This window comes from Pipistrellus kuhlii, unplaced genomic scaffold (genome assembly GCF_014108245.1).
Source record: "Pipistrellus kuhlii isolate mPipKuh1 unplaced genomic scaffold, mPipKuh1.p scaffold_m20_p_16, whole genome shotgun sequence".
Lineage (NCBI taxonomy): Eukaryota > Metazoa > Chordata > Mammalia > Chiroptera > Vespertilionidae > Pipistrellus > Pipistrellus kuhlii.
The window spans coordinates 16,105,516-16,127,961 of NW_023425471.1; the positions used below are offsets into that span (position 1 = coordinate 16,105,516).

Below are 22,446 nucleotides of genomic sequence, written 5' to 3' on the forward strand. Positions count from 1 at the left end.
CTGCTATTCTTACTGAAGTACAGCAGTTTTCATATTGTTGCCAACCTTTGTTTAATTTCTAGAGTTCAGAAAAGGTGATTTGGACAATATTTACAATTTGTTGCTTTTATGAATGAGTGGATTTACAGAGCAGCCACATTATATGTTCAAGCATGGAACAAGTTATACTGTGAAAAGAAAACAAGGCACTATATGGTGCAATCAGAGCATAATGCTATTTAAGTCTTGGTGACTCTGCATTAAATATTTATATAGTATAGCAATACCTGGAAAAACTACTCATTACTTTCTGTGCTCCATCAGTGATGTAGGAAGCACTCTGTATGCTTTGAGAAGTTTAATAGCTTTATACCTACTTTGAGAGGAAAAGTACTATTGATGATTGATACTTTCTCATTAACCATGTGGAAACTTTAAGGGAGAACAAAAGGGAATAAAGAAAATGCACGAAAAAAATGACTGGTCCTAATAAGATTTCTTATAATGTTTTCATTATTGTATCAGAAATGCGAACTTTGAACTGCCAGTGTGGGTCAATTTGCTAATTTAATTTTGTGCAGTCTAAAAATAAACAAAACAGCCGAAACCGGTTTGGCTCAGTAGATAGAGAGTTGGTCTGTGGACTAAAGGGTCCCAGGTTCGATTCCGGTCAGGAGCATGTACCTTGGTTGCGGGCACATCCCTGGTAGGGGGTGTGCAGGAGGCAGCTGATCGATGTTTCGCTCTCATCGATGTTTCTAGCTCTCTATCCCTCTCTCCCTTCCTTTCTGTAAAAAATCAATAAAATATATTTAAAAAATAAAAAATAAACAAAACATATGAATGAAGAATTGAGTTTCCATTACTATACATATCCTTATGGCAGATCTGAATATTATCTAATACCACTCACCCCACCCCCAATAACTAAAATGATAAAGCTCTACTACCACATTTGAAAAAGAAGTTTCTGTGATTAGTTTCCTTCCTAGTAAAATAATTTGAAATCCTCAAATAACTATTATATTTATTATACACTAGGAGTCCAGCTCACAATTTGAAACCATGGCGCTGCTTACCCTCAAGTCGCTGGTCCAGCCCTGCCTCACTCCCTGGGCCTCACAGAAACCTTGGCCACTGCTTGTCTGGCTCTGCCTCCCTCTCTGGCCCTTGAAGCAGCTGTAGCTACTGCTGATCAAGTCCTCCCCCAGTGCAGGTGCATGGAGCCTCCTGCTGCCCCGCCCCTGACACAGCACATGCAACCTCCTCCTATCTGATTGGCCCATTACGGCATCCCAGTTAATTAGCATATTTAATTAACGTATGCTATATATATATATATAACATATATATTTGTTATATATATATATATATATATATATATATATATATATATATATATATATATAACAAGCTCAACCTTTTAAATATAATTACAGTGTACCCATGTCTTCAAAACAGGTATTTTGAGATCTTGAACATGTTTATTTAAAAATTTGATAAATTATTGGAATTTTTGCCTCAGATAGCTTTAAGTATTAGATAGCCAAATCAGCTAAGCTTAAACAAGATTTCACTTCTCTATTGAATTCATGTTATCTTAGCTCAGTCAAGCAAAAAACAGCTAACACTGTCCCATTTGTGAAAAGCTTTTATGCTGAATTTGACACAAAGCAATCACAAAGCAGACAAAAAGGGATTTCTCTTTCAAAAGCTAAAAGGGAAAAAATAAATGAAAACTCTGAGCTTGGGTAAATCTCTCTTGACACTGGAAAAGAAAGTTTAAAATCATCAAGAAATAATTTTTCCAAGAATTCAATGCCAAGTTTGGATCAATCTTAATAGCCTGGGGAACAGGTTGTGAAGTCAACCAAGATAATGCCAAATGAAATAAGTCCCATGATGACCGTTGCTGGCAATTTTAGGTGCCAGTAGCATATCATCTTACCTCTTATGAAAGTTAAATGTCACCATATTTGATAGTATTTTGTCATAGCTATTCGCAGGGATTTTGATTAGAATAGAAATCCTGTATGATTTTCCCTACTTTCTATCTTTCCATCTCAAAAGAACATCATTGTTTTATCAGAGCCATGGATAAGATTGAATGAAGCTATGTGGTTAATAAAATCTAGTACTTACTTTATGCTTTTGTTTCTAAAAAATAAGGGCTATATAGGAAAGAAATACATAAAAACATATATTATGTGAACTTCTTAATGATCTGCTCATTCATTATTGCCATATAGGCATTCTTCATGCAGTCTGTTCTTTTGCCAAATCAAACTTCTCTGGTTTACACCTTCTTCCACCCTACCCGTACTTTCAAGATGGACTTTTCCCAGATGCCATCTAAGATTTGAGAGGAGGTTTTTGAAATATCCAATGAGTAAAACAATGTTTAAAGATGAAACTTAATGAAATATTATAAAAAAATAAAAATATTAAAAGTTATGTAGCAACATATATAAATATTTAATCAATAATACTGACTTAAAATCACAAATCAAAATTTTATCTATATTATGAAGACAGCTAAAATATGTAGATAAGAAAAGGAAAATATTAGAGATAAATATTAGCAATGATGAACACTAACATATCAGAATTGTAGGTGATTTTCCCTTTTCATTCAGATATGGTGACTGGTTTAAAATTTCAAAGAGTGCAACACTGATGGAAGTTATCTTTGAAACCAGTTCATGGTTTCATTGGTTACATTGAGGACAGTCATCAGTGATCAGTTCTGTAGACACCGTCTAATGATTACCTTACAAGGCTCACTGTTTCTCTTGCTAATTTTATGCACAAAGACTTGGGGAAAAATTATGGAACAAAAAGGTCTTTAGTCAAATCAATCAATGTCTGCCTATGTCTATCTTCACATTTTCTTCCTAAAAGAAAATTATGTGATAATCCAGCTAATATCATTCAGTAGTGAGAACACAGTAGACATAAAGCCTAGGCCTCCATTTTATAGGCTCCCTGACTAGTTTAAAATTAAAAATAGTAGTTTCATTAAAAATGGAATCTAATTTGTAATAATCTTTTTTAGTTTTTCATAGTAAAACATAATATATAAACTTCTCCCCAGTATATTATTTCATTATTTTTATTTTCTACTGGTTGGCTTATCAGCAATATAATTTTACTAGAGGCCCAGTACACAAAACTCATGCACAGGTCGGTGGGGGGGTGTATGTGTCCTTCAGCTCAGCCTGCACCCTTTTCAATCTGGGACCCTTCTCACAATCTAGGATTGTTGGCTCCCAACTGCTCGCCTGCCTGCCTGCCTGATTGCCCCTAACCTAAGGTGACCAGACATCCAGCTTTTGATGGGACAGTCCCGATTTTTAACAATTTGTCCCGTGTCCCGTGGCATTTTAAAAAAAAGTCCCGATTTTTGGAAGATTCTTTTTTAAAATGCTGCAGGACGTGGGACAAATTGTTAAAAATCGGGACTGTCCCGCCAAAAGCTGGATGTCTGGTCACCTTACCCTAACTGCTTCTGCCTGCCAGCATGATTATTCCCTAACCACACTCCTGCCAGCCTGGTAGATGCCTAACTGTTCCCTGCTGGCCTGATTGTCCCTAATTGCCTATTTCTGCTGGCCTGGTCACCCCATTGGGCTCCCCTAATGGCCTGGTTGCCCCAAACTGCCCTCCCTTACCAGCCTGGTCACCTCCAACTGTCCTCCCCTGCATGCCTGGTCCCCCCCCCCCCAACTTCCCTCTCCTATAGGCTGGGTCCCCCCTCAATGGCCCTCCCCTTCAGGCCTAGTTCCTCCCAACTCTTCTCCCCTGCAGGCCTGGTCACCCCCAACTGCCTTCCCCTTCAGGCCAACTGCCCTCCCCTGCAGATCTGTTCCTCCCCAACTAACCTCCTCTGCAGGTTTGGTTACCCCCAAATGACCTCCCCTTCAAGGCAACTCCCCTCCCCTACAGGTCTGGTGTCCCCCAACTTCCTTCCCTTGCAGGCCTGGTTGCCCCCAACTGTCCTCCCCTGCAGGCCCGGTCCCTCCTAACTGCCCTCTCCTGCATACCTTGACCTTCCCAACTGCCCTCCTCTGCTGGCCATCTTGTGGTGGTCATCTTGTGTCCACATGGGGGCGGCCAACTTTGACCACATGGGGGTAGCCATCTTGTGTGTTGGAGTGATGGTCAATTTGCTTATTATCCTTTTATTAGATAGGCCTAGTGGCCCAATGCACAAAATTTGTGCAAAAGTAGTCCTTTGCAGTCCCAGCTGCCTAGGCCCTTGCAGCTCTCCCCACCCCCACTCTACTTCTGCCCCCACTCCCAAATGGCTTTGTCCAGAAGGTCGTTGGAAGGTTGTCCAGACAGTTGTTCCCCTGTTCGGCCATTCTGTCAATTTGCATATTATGCTTTTATTATTATAGATATGTCAATTTACAATTACAATTGTCTCCCTTTCTGATTCTCAGGGCATTTCTTGATTCATTTTTACCACATAGATAGACAATGGGTAGAAGAGAAGATATGTGAGGTCATTTATAAGAATAAGCAATACACTGTATGTTCACATCTTAACTCAGCCACTTGTAACTATAGTTACTGAACTTCTTGAGGCTTCACTTTTCTTATCTATAAACTGGAAGCAATAATAGTGCTTTTCTTGGAAGGTTTTTGAGAGAATAAAATAAGCCAATATATGTAAAGTGAATCACAGCTTTTGACAAATAGCAAGTAATTACTAAATGCTACTAATATTAGTATTAGCATTAGAATTACTCTTAGTTTTATCATATGCCATAATCACTAAATGACGGGAAAATTACAATGTTGGTCATTCTTATCTGTATTATAAAGTTATATTAAAGTTGCAGCAATGTATATGATTAAATTTCTCACACACATAGCACAACCAAAAACATCAGTTGCCATTTTTATGTTGTAGTTTTATACTGACTATTCAAAAGCAATTTTTTTTACCTAAAAAGTTTGACAAATATTGCAATTATAATACAACCTTGTCTTTAAGTTAGGTGTTTAAAACATCTTACTTGTTTTAACAAAAATTGTGTTTTTGCTCCTTTCATATTTCCTTTTACATTTCTTTTTGTCTCATATTTAAAGCTCCTTGCTTTTCTATGAGCTGTTAAGTCCTAATCATTTTTGCTATCACTTTAGGATTCTCATATGTTTTAAGATGATTATTTCTCATTTGCCAACTTCCAGACTCTTCTAATCAAACCTGTCACTATTTATCTCTCATCATTCATTTCCTTTATCTAAATCAAAGGTTCAGTACAAACTATTTTTCCTGTTAATTCCTCCTTACCAGTTAACCACCTTGTCCCATTATTTGCTAGATTCATAAAATCCTATTTTTTTAGAGAAAAAAGGAATTATAGAACATACTGAGTACCTTATAGATAAGATCAGAGCTATAATCATATATAGGAGACTCTTGAAGATGGTGGTGCAGGTAAACTCAGTACTCACTGCCTCCCACAAACACATCAAAATTACAACTAAAATACAGAATGACCATCATTTAGAAATGCCTGAAATCTGGAAAGAAGAGGAAGAGGGGGAGGAGGAGGGGGAGGAGGAGGAGGAGGAGGAGGGATAAAAATATGAACAATAAAATAGCAATATACAGAGTGGCCAGATTATTATGATATCTAAACACATAATAATCTGGCCACTCGGTATATATGTCCTATATAACAAAAGGCTAATATGCAAATTGTCCCCTCGACCAGCAGGCAGGTTGGCCAACCTCCCATGTCTCCTCCTCCTGGCCAGGCTGGCCATACCCCACCCATGCACAAATTCAGCACCAGGACTCTAATATATATATAGATATATATATATATATCACACTGAGTGGCCAGATTAGTATGCATTCAGATATCATATTAATCTGGCCACTCAGTTACATAGTTATCAAAAATTTAATCTAAAAATAAAAATGAATGAACAAGGAATCTAATAAATTGATGATTAAAATAGAACCAGATGCATGGAAACATGCAACAGACTGATGAATCTGAAAGGAAAGTGGGTGGGCTAGAAGAGACTCACCAAAGAATTTATATGCATTACCTATGGACACAGACAATAGGGTGATGAAGGCCTGGGGTGGGGCAGGAACAAGGTAGAGGGAGGCAATGGGGTGGAAAAGGAAGGCATCTGTAATACTCTCAACAATAAAGGTTTAAAAAAGAATAAACATATAGACTCTATATTTCACATAGACCAGGAGTTGGGAAAAACACCATTACAAATTCCTAATTTATTCATGTTCATCAAGTAAGAATACCTTATTGGTAACAAGTATCTCGTGAAAGAGTGAACTTTTATTTATCTACATGTTGTCTCCAAATGAGGTCATGATAAGCCTGTAAAATCCTATCTGACTTTTTACTTTCTAATATTCTTGTCATATAAATAAAAACCTTGTCCTCATAGTATTAATAGTTTAGGTCCTTTAAAAATAGATATGGCAGAGACTTATTAAAAGCTTACTACCTCATTATTCCCATTTACTATTCCTGAAATTAAATTAGGAACAAGTTTTGGTCAACAGGATGTGTGTGGAAGTGATGAATATAACCTCTAGCCCTGGCCATAAAATGCATTCTCTCTTTTTCTCCTGCAGTGACCTTGGGCAGCTATGAGTTAAAAAAGATAGTTTAATAAAATAAGAAAAGCCTGATCCCCAAGTCACCATTTGGGGAAGAGCTCCCAAGAAGGGCTCTTCAACCTCTATTGGATGATGACACAACCAAGAAATTAACCTTAACTGTATGAAGCTATCGGGATTTCAGGGCTTCTTGTTCAAATGAACTCAGTGAAGGTACATATGCTATAGAGCTTAGCATAGTCTAAATTCGGCCTAATTTAGAAATGGAAGCCACTTCTTTCAAGAAAACAATTACTTTTTTTCTCAGATGGCATAGCTAATTTGAGATTTAGATACTTGTTTAGCAGAAGGCCTCGTTCTTCCAGAAAAAAAAAAATCTAAAGAGGGTTTTGATCAAATACTCAGTCTGACCAAGTTTCCACTAATTTATTTCCCTGTTTAAAGTTTCCCCAAGGCTGCCCTTTGTTTGATATTTGTCTTTCAAAACTGACCCATATAATACAGGTTTGAAATAATTAAGTGCATGTAAAGTACCATGCATGATGCTTGATAAAAAATAATCAAACACATTTAACTTTATTTTCCTTTTTTCTTTCTTTTCCTCTGAAGAGTTGTAGTTTATTAAGTGGACAAAACTATGATGTAGTTTAGGGGTAAGGGGAGGAAGAAAATAAGGCAGAGAAAGAAGAGAAGCTGGGCTGGAGGTCAGAGAATGGGAGGAGAAAGTGAGAATATACTTTATCTCTGCCTTATCCTTACACACACCCTTCCCTTTTCCATTTGGGGCCTTTAAACAAAGAAGGGAAAAGTAGAGCTGTTACCATTTCTAAGAAGGCATTACGAGATTGACTTATGTTCCTACGCAAGTATGTTTATCAACTTTGAAGTAATTGGAAAAGATGTTAAAATGCGAAAACCAGCCCATTTTAGATATTTATTCATCTAATCTCTACTCTGTCTACTGTTCATTTTTGCATAAATGTAATTTTTCTTTTAATAAGTTTACTTTAAAAATCATTAAATTTCAATTCTTGTAATTGTCTCCAGTGTACACAGTATTTAATTTTAAGAACATGTCTCTGATTCTAACCTTGGTTTCTTTGATTTTCTTTTGGATTGCATCCGTTGTGTAGGGACCCTCCTTCCAGGACTCAAGCTTGCCTCTGACCTGCCCCAAGACCTGCTCAGCTTCTTCCTTAGCTTCCAGCCATTGTGTTGAATCCTTTAACATTTCATTCAACTGTTGCCTCCGGTTCTGAAGGTGTTCCTGTACTTCATCCCACTGATTCTGAATTCTTTCAACTGGAATAAAAGGAAAAATATATAGGATTAAATGATAGTCTTAAGATATTTTCAATTTAACATCCAAATATCTCAAATTCTGTATTAAAAATTATTCACTTTGTTATAACTAGGATGATCGACAACTGAATTCCTTATTGGTTTTCAATGGCAAACATGAGTTTCTGTTAAATTATCTCCCTGAAGGTAACCTAGAACACCAATATTATATGTAAAAATGTAAATCTCTTTATTCTCAATCCATAAAACTAAATATGAATAAAATTTTAGAAAGGTTCTTTGGCAGAATACCCCAAACACCTTGCCTTTACCACTTCAGATTCTAACAGTCTGAGTTCCAATGCCATCGTTGGCAGTTCATTACTTGAAGGTTTTGTATTACCACAAAGACTTCACTTTGCCATCTAAGTGGTAGGCTAGATGCACCAGGGAACTGACACTTCCCCTCATGCCAATCCACCTCCCAGGAATAGCCTGTAAGCAACGACTGATGGTCGTAGGCATTGGGATATGGATATTTAGCTCTCTTCATGCTAGGATACATAACTGTGAGGCATGTGTTTTTTAATAGTTCCAGAGTTCTCCCAGTGAGATAAAGCTCCACAGTGGTAACCTGCTTGATAACGCACCATCCTTTATTGGCTGTCTTGCCATACTTGTGTCATTTGCTCACTTCCCTACTGATATTTTTCTCAGCTCCCAAATAAATCACTTGCTCTTAAAATTTTTTTCTAAGGCTTTCTTCTGGGTCAACCCAAGAGCAGATGGGCGTTCTGGAAATTTCTTATAACAATATCTAAAAATTCATGCTGATTGTATTTTGTAAGTATGACAGGCTTATACTGAACCTATTTTTTGGTATCATTGAGAATCAAAGATAATGGATGGACTGCCTATATATTATGCTCTGAAATACTCCAATTTAAAATGCTAAAATAAATATGACCACGCTATTTTTCTTTTTAATAAGGATCATACTATCTTTTCTTTATTCTGGTTTCATAAAGTGGAAATAATGACATATAAAACAAGTAATAAACCGCCATCTACTTTATCCCTTAAGTAAAAAATCTGACAGACATTCTAGACTCTCCTAAGCCTCACTGAACACCGTATTTTATTGGTTACTAATTTCTCTAATATAGAACTGCCCTCTTTCCACATATTATCACAGCAAAGTTCTACTATATTTTGCCTACATGTGTGCAATAGATTCCATGTAGTCCTCCACTTCAAGCCTCAGTTTTTCAATATAATATCTACACTTTAGACAGAGTGATGACTAATATAGACGTGATCATTTCATTCTCTCATTTAAATGCTTAAATATCTTTTCACCATCCTCTGGAATATTTAGTTTGATGTACATGTTTTTCTCTGTGATCTGGCCCAAACAGTCTGAGAGGTTTATTTACAAAAGAATAAGTTACAACATAATCAGGGTGTAGGAAAATTACCAAAGATATACAAGAACTAGACCTTGCAGTAGTGGTGCTGTTACTATATCTAGGCACAAGAAATCAGGGGTGGGAGAAGTGGCCAGAAGACAAGAATTATGAGGAGAAACCACCTTCAAAAGAGCAGTAACCTTTTGTCAAGGGACATAGTCAGCCTGAGGCAACTTCATAGGGAGGCAACTAGGAGAATAAATATCCTGACCTCACTCAACCTGCTCTCTTCAATTTCCAAATAGGTCTCCCCAGTGGCTAAAACAACTGGAAGCCAGAGGGCATGGGAGATCTATGATGACACAGATCAGCCTCCCAGAGTAGACAGCAGGGTAGAGAAGGGCAAAGCCTGGCTATGGGTGAACAAGTAAAATGTATACAGCACAGACTTCACTCATATGTGTAATCTAACGAACAAAATGAACTAATAAGCAAAACAGAGATAGACTCATAGATAGAGAGCAGGCTGACAACTGTTGGGAGGCATTAGGGGTTGGGTGGGGGCGGAGGGATCAAGCAAAAGAGAAAAAAAGAAAAAGCAACTCATGGATATGGATAACAGTGTGAAGATGGCACGATTAAGGGGAGTTGGGGGAGGTGGAGAAGGGTATATGGGGGATAAACGGTGATGGAAGGAGACTTGTCTTGGAAAGGTGAACACACAATACACTATACAGATGATGTATTATAGAATTCTACACCTGAAACCTGGGTAATTTTGTTAATTAGTGTCACCCCAATAAATTCAACAAAAAGGAAAAAAAAAGCACAGTATTATAAAATTGTGCTTCTTATTTCATCATGTTGGCTCAGTTTTTCTTAATTAACTCTATTGTTGCTTCAAAGTTTTGAGAAGTGATGAGTTAGATAAATACCTGAGATATTTTGTAAATAACTATCAGGACTAGATAAATACTATAAGACTAGTTATTGTGACATGAAATAAAAAATCTGGTATCTAGAAAACTAAGTGGCACTCATTTTTATTGGGTTCATTTCTGTCAAGGTGTTTGTTATGTTGCAAAACCAGTCAATATATTATATTCCAACTTCAGTTAACATGCCAACTTCTGTTTAAATGTCAGTCTTTCTTTATAATCTTTGAGCACTATTCTTTTTTGTTTGTTTCATTGTTGTTGTTGCCCCACTGGGAATTACCGCATCTGTTATAGTTGAGATGTATAGTTATTAGTTATTCTTCTATTTTATCTTTAGTTTACAAAATTAATAGCGTAAATGCTATTATAAGAAATTGCTTAAAATATAAATAAAAATGTTTTTAAGTATTCTGAAATATTTTTCTATCATAAAACAACTTAGAACTGATATTATAATTACAATCCATTTTTTCAATTTATAACAGGTTACTTTATTATGTACTAGTGGCCTGGTAAATGGATTCATGCACATTTAAAGGAAAATAATTAGAAGAAATATTTTAATATCTTCATTTGCCCTTTCTCTGAAATGGAAGTGTCAGAGCCATTGCTGGTTGCCATCTGCAGGGTATCAGCTGGGCAATCAAGCCCCCACTCACACCTGCCTTGGCCTGGTGCTGCCCAGTCACCTGCTTCACCATCCTGCTGTGGTCCTGCTCTTCTTGGGGCCCATCGGGGCGGCAGCACCTCCATTGCCACCCATTGCCAGCACCACACTGCCAATACCTGCCATGTCCCTCACCACCCCCTGGTGGTCAGGACATGTCATAGCAAGTGGCCAAACTCCCAATCTCCCAGTTGAAATCCTGGTCAACCACACACCCGAGGGGACAATTTGCATATTAGGATTTTGTTATATGACTAGAGGTCTGGTGCATGAAATTCATGCACAAGGGGGTGTGTCCCTCAGCCCAGCCTGCACCCTCTCTAATCTGGGATCCCTACTGGAATCAGACCTAAACAGGCAGTCAGACATCCCTCTCACAATCCAGGACTGCTGGCTCCCAATTGCTCGCCTGCCTGCTTTCCTGATTGCCCTTAACTGCTTCTGCCTGCCAGCCTAATTACCCCCTAACCACTCCCCTTCCAGCCTGATTGATGCCTAGCTGCTCCCCTGCCAGCCTATTTGCCCCTAACTTCCCTCCCCTGCAGGCCTGGTCTCCCCCCACCCCCAACTGCTCTCTCCTACAGGCCAGGTCCTCCCCAACTGCCCTTTCCTGCAGGCCCGGTCATCCCCAATTTCCCTCCTCTGCCGGCTTGGTCACCCCTAACTGCCCTCCTTTGCAGGTTTGATCATCCCCAACTGCCCACCTTTACAGGCCTGGTCCCTCCCAACTGCCCTCCCCTGCTGGCCATCTTGTGGTCACAATGAGGCAGCCATCTTGTGTATTAGAGTGATGGTCAATTTGCATATTACTCTTTTATTAATTAGGATAGAGGCCTGGTGCCCAGAAAGGTGTCCTGGATCAGGGTGGGGGTTCCCTTGGGGTGTGGGGTGACCTGGACATGGGCCCTGTGGTGGTTGGCAGGCCGGCCACATATCCCTGTCAACCCAAGCAGAGGCTTGGGATTTATTTATCTTCTATAATTGAAACTTTTTAGCCTTGAGCAGAGCCAAGCCTCCTGCTTGCTCTGTGGCAGCAGCCATTTGTGTTGGGATTTATTTATCTTCTATAATTGAAACTTTGTAGAGACCTGGGCTGACCAGGATGTGTGGAAAACTTGGCTTCCTCCATTGCCAGGGAAACCCAAGCCTCCTGCTCTCTATGGCTGCAGCCATCTTGGTTGGGCTAATTTCCATACACATTCCTGATTGGGTGGTGGGAGTGGCTTGTGGGTGTAGCAGTGTGATGGTTAATTTGCATATTATTCTTTTATTAGATAGGATACTTGGCTGTTTTTATTCTTAGCCTATTGACATATACTATCTGTAATTGAAGATAATAAAATTGAATTTGATTCTATTTGGCTTTGCCTAAATCAGCTTTAATTAGTGACAAATTTTCTGGAATGCCTAGTAATTTTTACATAAACCTGGTAAGCCATTCATATTCATATCAGTGAATACTTTATAATCCTATTTTCATTTCAGTATTATAGATATAATGTGTATTTTTAAATGACCATCACTTAATATGAATAAGTAGTTTTTCCTATTATTTGGATAGGTAGATATTTCTTAATTGTAGAAAAAGGAGGAAACTTTTATAGTTTAGACCATTATTTCAGACAAACACACAATTTCAATGTTTGTTCAATCTTAGTAATGCAAGTTTTCATCCCAAAGTAGTCATGGGTGTGTAAGGTAGCAAGATAAAATAGTTGATTGGGATGTGTACCTCACTAAGGGTGTGCTTTCTCATCTTTGACCTTCAACTGTACATGATAATCAGATAATACTTAGATAAATTTATAGCCTTCAGTCTTACTCAACAGTCCATTAATCCTCTATGTACTGTTACTCATCAATCCATCTATCTTGTCTGTTGGTCACCATTTTATTTAGCATCTACTACATAACAGGCATTAGGCTAAGCACTGGGTAAACAAAGAGTCTAAGATCAGCTGCCTTCTGGTTGGTGCCTGTTAGATAAAGGCATTATTCATTATATACTCAAAGAATTTAGCATGAGCTGTTCCAGGGAAAATAATGAGTTTTGAGGATCATCCACATTGGACTATTATGCGTCAGATGGACTGAAGGTGCTGTGGCATAGCTGTACAGAGTGGACAAAAGTAGGTTTACAGTTGTTCATATGGAAAATAATATAATAATTAATAAGTAATAACACAAGAATAAACTGTGTTTCACATACTCACAATTATAAACCTACTTTTGTCCCACCCTGTATATTTTGAGAGATAAATCTGGGATTACAAATCACTACAGAAGAGAAAAAAAGGAAGCCATCAATGTGAATGCATTTTCAATGATATGGTGTATAGGTTAAGCAGAACAGAAGGTTAAAAATGGAGCACTAGAAAAATACAACAGAAAGACAGGATATAGCAAAAGTAGCCAATAAGATGAAAAAATGAATAGAGCGGTAAGAGAATACTTGGAAAGTGACATTTTAAAGAAACACAGACAAGAATGAATTTCAAAGAACACTTTCAAATGCCATATATGTCACAAGAATTGCTAGAAATAATATTAAAGAACAGTTATTTGAAAACCTGTTCTGTTCAAAGCACTGTTTTAAGTTCTTGACAAGTAATAACTCATTTAATCATTATGATGATATAATGAGATAGGTATCATTGTTTTTGTTGTTGCTGCTGTTCTCATTGAATAGATGAAGAAATAGAGACAACGGTAAATAACTGGCTTAAGGTCATACAGATAGTGAGTGGTAGATCCAACACTTGGTCCCAATCAGTCAGACTCCCCAAAGCCTGTGCCAAAAGTATTCATTGGCTTTGACCACAGGGAATTCCTTGAAGACCATACAGGAAATTATTTTAGTGAAGCAGTAGAAATCTTATTGTAGGGAATTGACAAATGAATCAGTCAATGATGGATGAGAATTGGAAGATAATTACCCCTTATCGGTGACAACTATGAGGTGTGATTTTCTCTATTTGCCAGGGTTGAGCAGTAGTTGCTCACAGCAATAACCTACTCAATAATTGGCTTAATTACTGGCTCCTTTCCTTATTTCATTGTCTCACTTCCCTACTGGTACTTCCTGGGATAGTCTTACAAATAAACCACTTTTACTCAAATCATTGTTTGAAGGTATGCTTCTGGGGGGACCTAGTCGAAGTTAGAGTTTTATTCATTAAAAATCCTTAGTGTACACCTCAGTGCCTGACAGTATACTTTCAATAACTGTCAAATGCATTGGATATGTAGAATATTTCAATGATTCATGCTTCTTCTTCATAATGATGTAAAAATGCCACTTCCAAGGTTAACTCTTGCCCAGTACCTGAGTCTTTCTTCCTGAGAAGCAATCAGCTTCTTTCTTGCATTTTAAGTTTACATAATTTGAACACTGGCTTAAGTCTTTTACATTTCCCTTTTTGTTTTCTTTTTACTTTTCATGATCTTCATTATAAGTAAACAGATTTTCTCTGGGCATCCTTTATTTCTAATAATGCCTTTACATGAACCATTTTTGTGTATAAAACAACTTCACTGTTATGGTTACTAGTAGAATATTCTCCTTTGATTAAAAAACCCATAAATTAAAAACTATGGACAGGGAATCCTGTGAGCTAAGTTTAATTAAATGATCACTCTTTTTCTAACATTCTTAAAATCAACGTAGATCAGAGATAATCTGTGGGAATGTCTTGATATTTTAGCCTGTTTTTTAAATTAATTTTGGACTGACTAGTATTGAAAAATACATGCATATACTGGATAAGAAATTGTTTTTTGCTAATCCTCATCTGAGGATATTTCTTCCATTGATTTTTTAGAGTGTATGGAGGGAGGGGGGATATAGAGAGAAACATCTATGTGAGAGAGACACATTGATTGGTTGCCTCTTTCACTCCCTGACCAGGGTTAGGGACTGAGCCTGAAACTGAGGTACACGACCTTTACCAGAATTGAACCTGCAACCCTTCAGTCTGTAGGCTGATACTCTAACCACTGAGCAAAATCAGCCAGGGCAGGATGAAGATATTTTTGTAGGCATTTTCAAAATTTGAAACACTGCATTCTAGAGGATAACAACAATAAAACACCTTATTGTTAATAACTTAAGTATAATTAGATGAATACTAGAAATACAGTCAGCAGATGTATCTCCCTTTGTGAAATAATTAACCATATGTGGGAATCTATTTTGCATAGAAGAAATTATGGAGAGATTATGTCTATTACAAAAGGACTCATTGTAAGATTTCCCTATACATTCAATTTGTCAAGTGTATTTAAAATATTATTTGACTTGAATTCCACTCCCAGGTATTGCATACTTACATTGTACTACCAGAGATATCCATACTTATTTTCACTAAAGATATGTACTAAATTAGAAGAGTCCCCAATTGGAAATTACCCAGATTCCCATCTGCTGGAAAATGGATAAAAACTTTGAGATATATTTATCAATAGAATACCAATGAAGAAATATCTACTACAATGTGCAATCATATATATTAATCTTACAAACATAATGTTGAAAAAAGTCAGCCCAAAACAAGGACATACTATTTTATTCCATGTACATAATGTACAAAAACTGGAAAAAGTAAGAATATTGTGAAAATTGCAATACTGGTTACTCTTGTGGGACTGGTAGTCACTAAAGAAGATGTGATGAGGGCTTCTCAGGTTCTGGTCATTTCTTGATTTGAGTGATGATTACACAGATGTATTCAGTTTGTGTAAATTCACCAAGCTAGACATTTATGCTGTGTACACTTTTCCTGCTGTATATTGTATTTCAATAAAAATTTAAATAAATTATTATTTGACTTGAAAAATGTATTCTCATAGAACTTTGAAAAATTCATCTTTTTAATAGGGTTGCGACCTGTGAAATATGCATCACTTGGGCAGATATAAATGATAATGAGAGATGCAGGGCTTTGCTAAGGACACGATAGAATTTAGACCTTAGAACTGTGTGATAAAGATCATTATAGAAATACTCATTGGATAGTGAACTAGACTAGATTCACAGAAACAAATGAGCACATAGAGAGTAGTGAAGCAGCTATTCAGTTATTTAATAAAATGAACAGAGCAGTGGAACTGAGTGATAAAGCTGTCCTAAGGGTAGACCTTATAGAAACATATACAACTTTTTAGAAGTTCAAGATATATTCCATTTTGCCAAGGAATGAAAGTAAACATAGTATCTGGAGATCATCTAAAAGAAACTGTTATCTTGAAACTGGACCACTGTGGCAGCTGGACATGAAACAGACATGGTAATTGTCCATAATTGGACAATTCAAACTGCAGAATTTTACTACAGTCACAACACTTCATCCAGGATATTATTGATAGACCAGAGATATATTATGGCAATGTATTTGGTCACTAGAGCACATATTGTTATATTTGCATTTATACCAGAATCATCTGACATAGAAAAGTGAAATAATAATGAAATATATGCATATAAACTCAGACAATCTGTGCATGTTGGCAGTTGAAAAGCTATCCAAATGTGTGCATTTCTTCTCTCAGAGGTCCATCATGGAAAGCTTCTCAACTGATTTGTGCCATATGTAAACACTGGATAATGAAAGGAAATAAATAACCATTGCTAAGACTCAGGATGACAGACTGAAACTCAGCATGTGTCCTGATTCACAAATCTCCAAAAATGCCAAATTGGAAACACAGCAATCACATCAAGAACTAAAATATTGTAGAGAAAGAAACAGTTCCGTTGATTGAGTACTTACCGATCTATCACTTCAAGTTTTTAAGCTAGCTATGTTGGATTATCAATACACATTCTTGACTGATATAAATTCCCACATCTCTCCTAGGGAAAAATGTTATGTACAAAAATGAAATGATTGCCTTTTGAATATACATTGCAACAGAACAAAGAACAGGTCTGTTGCAATTTCTGCACTGAACCTACAGTCTGAGAATTAGAAGTTATTGTGAGTAAATTTTAGAGAAAAAACTTGACAATTTAATCTGCAAATGTTGATTGCCACAACTTTAATTTCCTCAGCTGAGGTCATATGAATGGGTGAAGAGTAGCATATATTTAACAATGGTCAACTGTAAGGAAAATGATCCCAAATGAAATTAAGACAAGGAGCTCTGAACTATTTTTTAGGGCGAGAAAAAATGTGAGAATCGCAATGCACTGTTACGTGAGGCTAAAATAGTCAACAAAATGTTAGGCATGAAAAACTGAAATAATAATAGTTGCAGAAACCAAAGAATTGCTATGAAAATAAAGTTGAAAAATTAATAAAAGTATCAAGTATCACACTAAAGCAAAGTTTTATTGTTTCTCCATATAGAGAAGCTTCAAAAATGAATTATAGTCATCAGCAAGCATTCCTGATCTGCTAGGAATACACTGTGGATCTCAGTGATTCCCCCAAGTGCACAAGAGTTCCAGGTAGAATACATCTGGCTGGAAGAGTTAAAGTGAAGGTAAATAAATCCTCTGAGGTCATATGAATGGGTGAAGAGTAGCAGATATTTAACTATGGTTAACTGTAAGAAAAATGATCCCAATTGAAGTTAAGACAGTGAGTTCTGAACTATTTAAGACCAGAAAAAAATGTGAGAATCATAATGCACTGGTCCTTGAGGATAAAATAGTTATTCAACAGAATGTTAGGAGAGTGGAACAAAGGCATACTTATCACTAGAGATAGGGAATTCTGGGACCACAAGTCTGTGTAACAAACCTTGTTACTTCCTCACTAATATACTACCCCAAGCCCTAACTTCTCTGTCTTGTCAATTCTTCACAAATGCATCATTTCTTTGTCTAAAAGATATAAAATCTGCCTGCTCTGGCCACTTTTAGGAGCATATATATATATATATATATATATATATATATATATATATATATATAATTGTATTTTATCTTTAATCTATTTTATATAAATTGGATTTTTAAACTAGCCAAAAATCCTACCAGGGAAGAAGGGGAAAGTTTTCTCCACTACTGTTTACATAGATTTGTTCACTTGACACTGTGTAAACTTTCCTGCAAGCAAGCAAACAAAAATAACTATAAATGAATATTGAGCTCTAGTTCATGATATGCATGCTGAAGTGTTTAGGTGTAAGGAGTACTGATGTTTCCAAACTTACTTTGAAATGCATCAGAAAATAATAAGGAATTGATAGGCAGAAAATGGATGAAGTGATAGCAGAATTTAGATGGTGGGTTCATGGGTATTCGTTGTATAATTCTTTCAGTTTTTCTGTGTATTTGAGTTCCTCATAATAAAATGTTAGATAAAATGCTCTCTCACAGCAAGCACAAAGCAGGGTATTACTTAAGCAGCTTTCTAAGTCATTAAGATCACTTTCCAATTAAGAAAACAATACCATCTGCGGAATAAGGAAGTTTAAAACATAGTAAACAGCCTTTATATGAGTGGAAATGATACAATGTTTTGCTCAAAATCACACCCAATGTGTATGGATAGGAGTTGAAAATGGAATTCAGATAGATCTCTTAATTTTCTAATCAACGTACTGTCAAAAACCATATTACCTCCTTTAATGTATGCTGACTATTCTAACAGAGAAAATGGGCTAGTCTTCTAAAGAAAGCTCACTTTCCTGTTTTGGTTATAAAACATAGGAAATGTGTGTTGGTTTCCATAGTGAAAGATGAATTAAACTAAAAGGAGGACTGTATTTTTGCCACTGGTTGGAGAGTCAGAGTTTTGGAGAAAATACTAAGATCCAGTCATAATGAAATGTGTAAGCTATTTTTTATTAATTACATAAACAGGTGAATTTTGAAGTATATATATATATATATATATATATATATATATATATATATATTTAAATATATTTTTATTGATTTTAGAGCTGAAAAGAGAGAGAGAGATAGGAATATCAATGATAAGAACTACTGATAGGAAATTTTGAAGATTATTATTTAATCATTAAAAATAAACTAAAATTAGTTAATTAAAAAATGGCTTCCTTTGGCAGGGGCTAGTTATTGGTTAAGATGAAAGCTTGAAGTTGAGGGAAACTCTTGATCTATAGTTGCATAAAAATATTTCAGTTTATAATCCTAGGTCACTCACAAGATACAGAAAAGAAACTCTAGATATAATATAGATAACAAAATATTGATGGACAATTATGTGTCTGGCATGCCTCAGTCATCAACTAATTAAATACCAAATGTAGAAAACGAAGTACTCATAACTCAAAAGGGTTTAGAAGGAGTTAATTAAACTGGAACTAGAAGTGGTATCAGTGGGTACTAGACTTATAAATATGATTATTTTGCAAGTTATATGTCTAATCACTGTGTTGTACATCTGAAACTACTACAATATTGTATATCAACTATAATTGAAACATTTTTTTAATAGGCAAGAAAGGAAATTGGAGCTAAAGGGTACCATTATAATTCTAGCACCACGGATTTACTATTGTGTTATCAGCATGTGATTCAGACAATAAAACTCAATTTTCACTGTAAATTTGCACATCTAAACTGATGTATTTGTTGGAATATAAATGTGTAAAATACGTAGAAAAGGGCATTATTTTTCTCTCTGCACATAAATTAAATTTCAGCCCTGTGCTATCACTCAAAATTTTATTTGATAAGTGCCAAAAATTCAAGTTGTACTTGAAAATTAAAATGGGCTTACTCATATCTTCACAAATACACTGCACAGTCTAGTCATCCACTTTAAAAGATACAAATAAATACATATTAAACAATTATTTGAACGGAAACTATGGTCTAAAAAGCAAAATGGCAAGTATTATCTATTGATGGATTTTTCTGTATTTCCAGTCTCTCTTACCTTCTTCTTTTCAGGTTCAGTCATCTCTCTTACCCATGCCTAATTCCCTCTCTACACTCAGAATGCCAACTGCTTCCACTTCCTAAGGGAACTGATTCTCTTTTTCGCCCATCCTGTATCTTCAATCTCAGTATAGAACCTCATCTAAAAAGGAAAGAAACAAAAATTCTTTATTCTGGCTCTACACCCTGTCTGGCCAATCCAATGCCTTTCTCCTTCATGGAAAGTGTTTTATACCAGTGCTACTTAAACAAAGGTTTGTGTCTCAGCAGCATCAGCATCAGCAGCATCTGGAAACTTGTTAGTAATGCAGTATCTCAGGCCCCACCCCTGACCTACTGAATAAAATCTGCATTTTTAAATAAGAGGCCTTAGGTGATTTGTATCCATATTAAAGTTTGAGAAGCACTGGTCTACACTCACTATACCACACATATCTTGCTCAATGTGCATTTTGACTTTTAACACTGAAATTACTTTTGATAATGGTTACTTTTAAGTTACTAAAGCATTGGAGATTCTAAAGTCTACTTTTCCAGAACCCCCTTCCGTATTTTCCATCACTGATGAACCTTCCTTGAAGCCTTCTCCTTTTGATTAACATGGAAACATCCGTTTTAGATTTTATTCTGTCTCTTTGGCTACTCCTCAGCCTCCTCTACTCATCTTCTAAATGTTACTATTACTTTGGGGTCTCTTTTGACCTTTTCTTTTCACTTTATATATTTTCTCTGGTAAGTTTATTTATATTGTTTTCTTCACTACCTTTATAATTGATCATAGCAATATCTGCATTTTAAGCTAAAAACTCCTTAGCTTCATATCCATATTGCCAAACCTCCACTAAATATCTTTTAAATACTCCACATATCCAAAATTGATCACATCATCTTCACCCTTCTCTCTTAATCACTGTCACAGATCTGTTCCTCTACCTAGTCATTCTAGGAGAAACTTCCAAATCATACTTAGTTTCTCTCTCTTCCTTATCCTTTAACCAAGATTCCAAGTCATTTATTCAACCTCATTAATTGCTCTTCCAACCTTTTTATCATCCAGTTGTCTCTTCCCTAGACTGTTTTAATTAAAAGCTTTCTGATGTTCTGTCTTATTTAATGATCATAACCTCGCCTGTATATTTGAATCAACAAGAGAGTCTATAAAAATACCCAATGTCTGGGCCCTATTCTCAAAAGATTTTGATTTAGTTGGTTTGGGGTAGAATCCCAGCACTGGCAATTTTTTTTTGAAAGCTGCCCCTCGTGATTCTGATATGGAGCCAGGACTGAGAACCACTGACCTAATACTAGTTTTTGCACTCCCCACCCATCTTGAGGACTCTGGTCAGAGAAGGCTTTCAAAAATGAAAATCCGCGTTTGTCATCACTTATTAAATTTCTTTAATGTCACCCTTCCATTTATTTCATAATAAAATAAAAACTCATGACCTTACAAGATCTTTTGTATTATATCCATTGTCTATGTTTCTTCTTTCTTTATTTCCATTGCCTGTTGTGAACTCTACACTCCATATTTAAAATCATATTAGTCCTCTGTATGCACTATGTTACTACATGTCTCACATGTATCTCTAATTTTCCTCGGCCCAGAATATTCTCTAGCCTTTTTCACTCTGCAGAATTCTGCTCAAAAGTCACTATGTAATACCTTAATCAATAAAGTAAAAAAAAAAAGTCACTGCCATAGTCATTTTCCCCCTGAACATTTTATTCCACTCTACCCACGCATTATTTCAGGGGCTTTGGTAGGGTATTCTGCCTTATGGTTTCAAGAGCACTCTGTTCTTGCCTTACCTCTGAACACACTGATTATACTATTTGGCAACTGTCTGTTTACTGTCTGTAAATAGAACTCTAAATGGTAATTACTTGAGGAAAGAGAATGTCTTTTTATACTTAGGACCAACACAAATTTGTCATATAGGAGGGTGTAAAGAAATGTGTGGAAAAGGAGAACACAATTTTTAAGTCACAAACAATAATTTGTGTGCTACTGAAAAAACAAAACAAAAAATCACAAACATACAATATATAAGCAAAACTAATATATACAACTAGCCAATGTTATAAAAATAAAGTACATGTTCAAATTTTTTAGACTGTGAAAATAGGGCTCCTATCTTAAGAGGAAGAGAGCAAATGAATTAATGGAGTACAGCTTAAATGGATTATTTTATGATAAAAATATTTAAATATATATATTTTATTGATTTCAGAGAGGAGATGGGAGAGGGGAGAGGGGAGAGAGAGAGAGAGAGAGAGAGAGAGAGAGAGAGAGAGAGAGAGAGAGAGAGAGAGAGAGAGAGAGAGAATGAATGAGAGAGAGAGAGAGAGGCATCAATGATGAGAGAGAATCATTGATCAGATGCCTCTTGCATGCCCTACTGTGGATTGAGCCTGAAGTCCGGGCATGTACCCTGACTGGGAATCTAACCTTGACCTCCTGGTTCATAGGTCAGCACTCAACCACTAAGCCACACCTGCTGGGCCAATTCATTCTTTTAAATGCTTCTCCAGAAGAGCAAAATGTGATATTAAAAATAAATGCAGATCAACCAACATATAGTTCATTAAGATAAACACAGGCTCAGTGATATAAAATATACTAAGTTTAGATTAAAATGTTGGCTGAAACACCAGAAAGTGTCTGAACGACTTGAGCTGCTGTTCCCTAGCCCCATTTT

General features: G+C 36.3%; 1 protein-coding gene across 4 annotated transcripts in view; it reads right to left on the reverse strand.

Annotated features, from left to right (window-relative positions):
- DMD (dystrophin) overlaps window positions 1-22,446 on the reverse strand; it is a 1,962,662-nt gene that overhangs the window by 594,324 nt on the left and 1,345,892 nt on the right. For all 4 annotated transcript variants that reach the window (XM_045582357.1, XM_045582356.1, XM_045582355.1 and 1 more), the window contains one exon: window positions 7,683-7,894. In XM_045582357.1, the coding sequence (XP_045438313.1) occupies window positions 7,683-7,894 (212 nt within the window). The remainder of the gene's footprint in view (window positions 1-7,682; window positions 7,895-22,446) is intronic.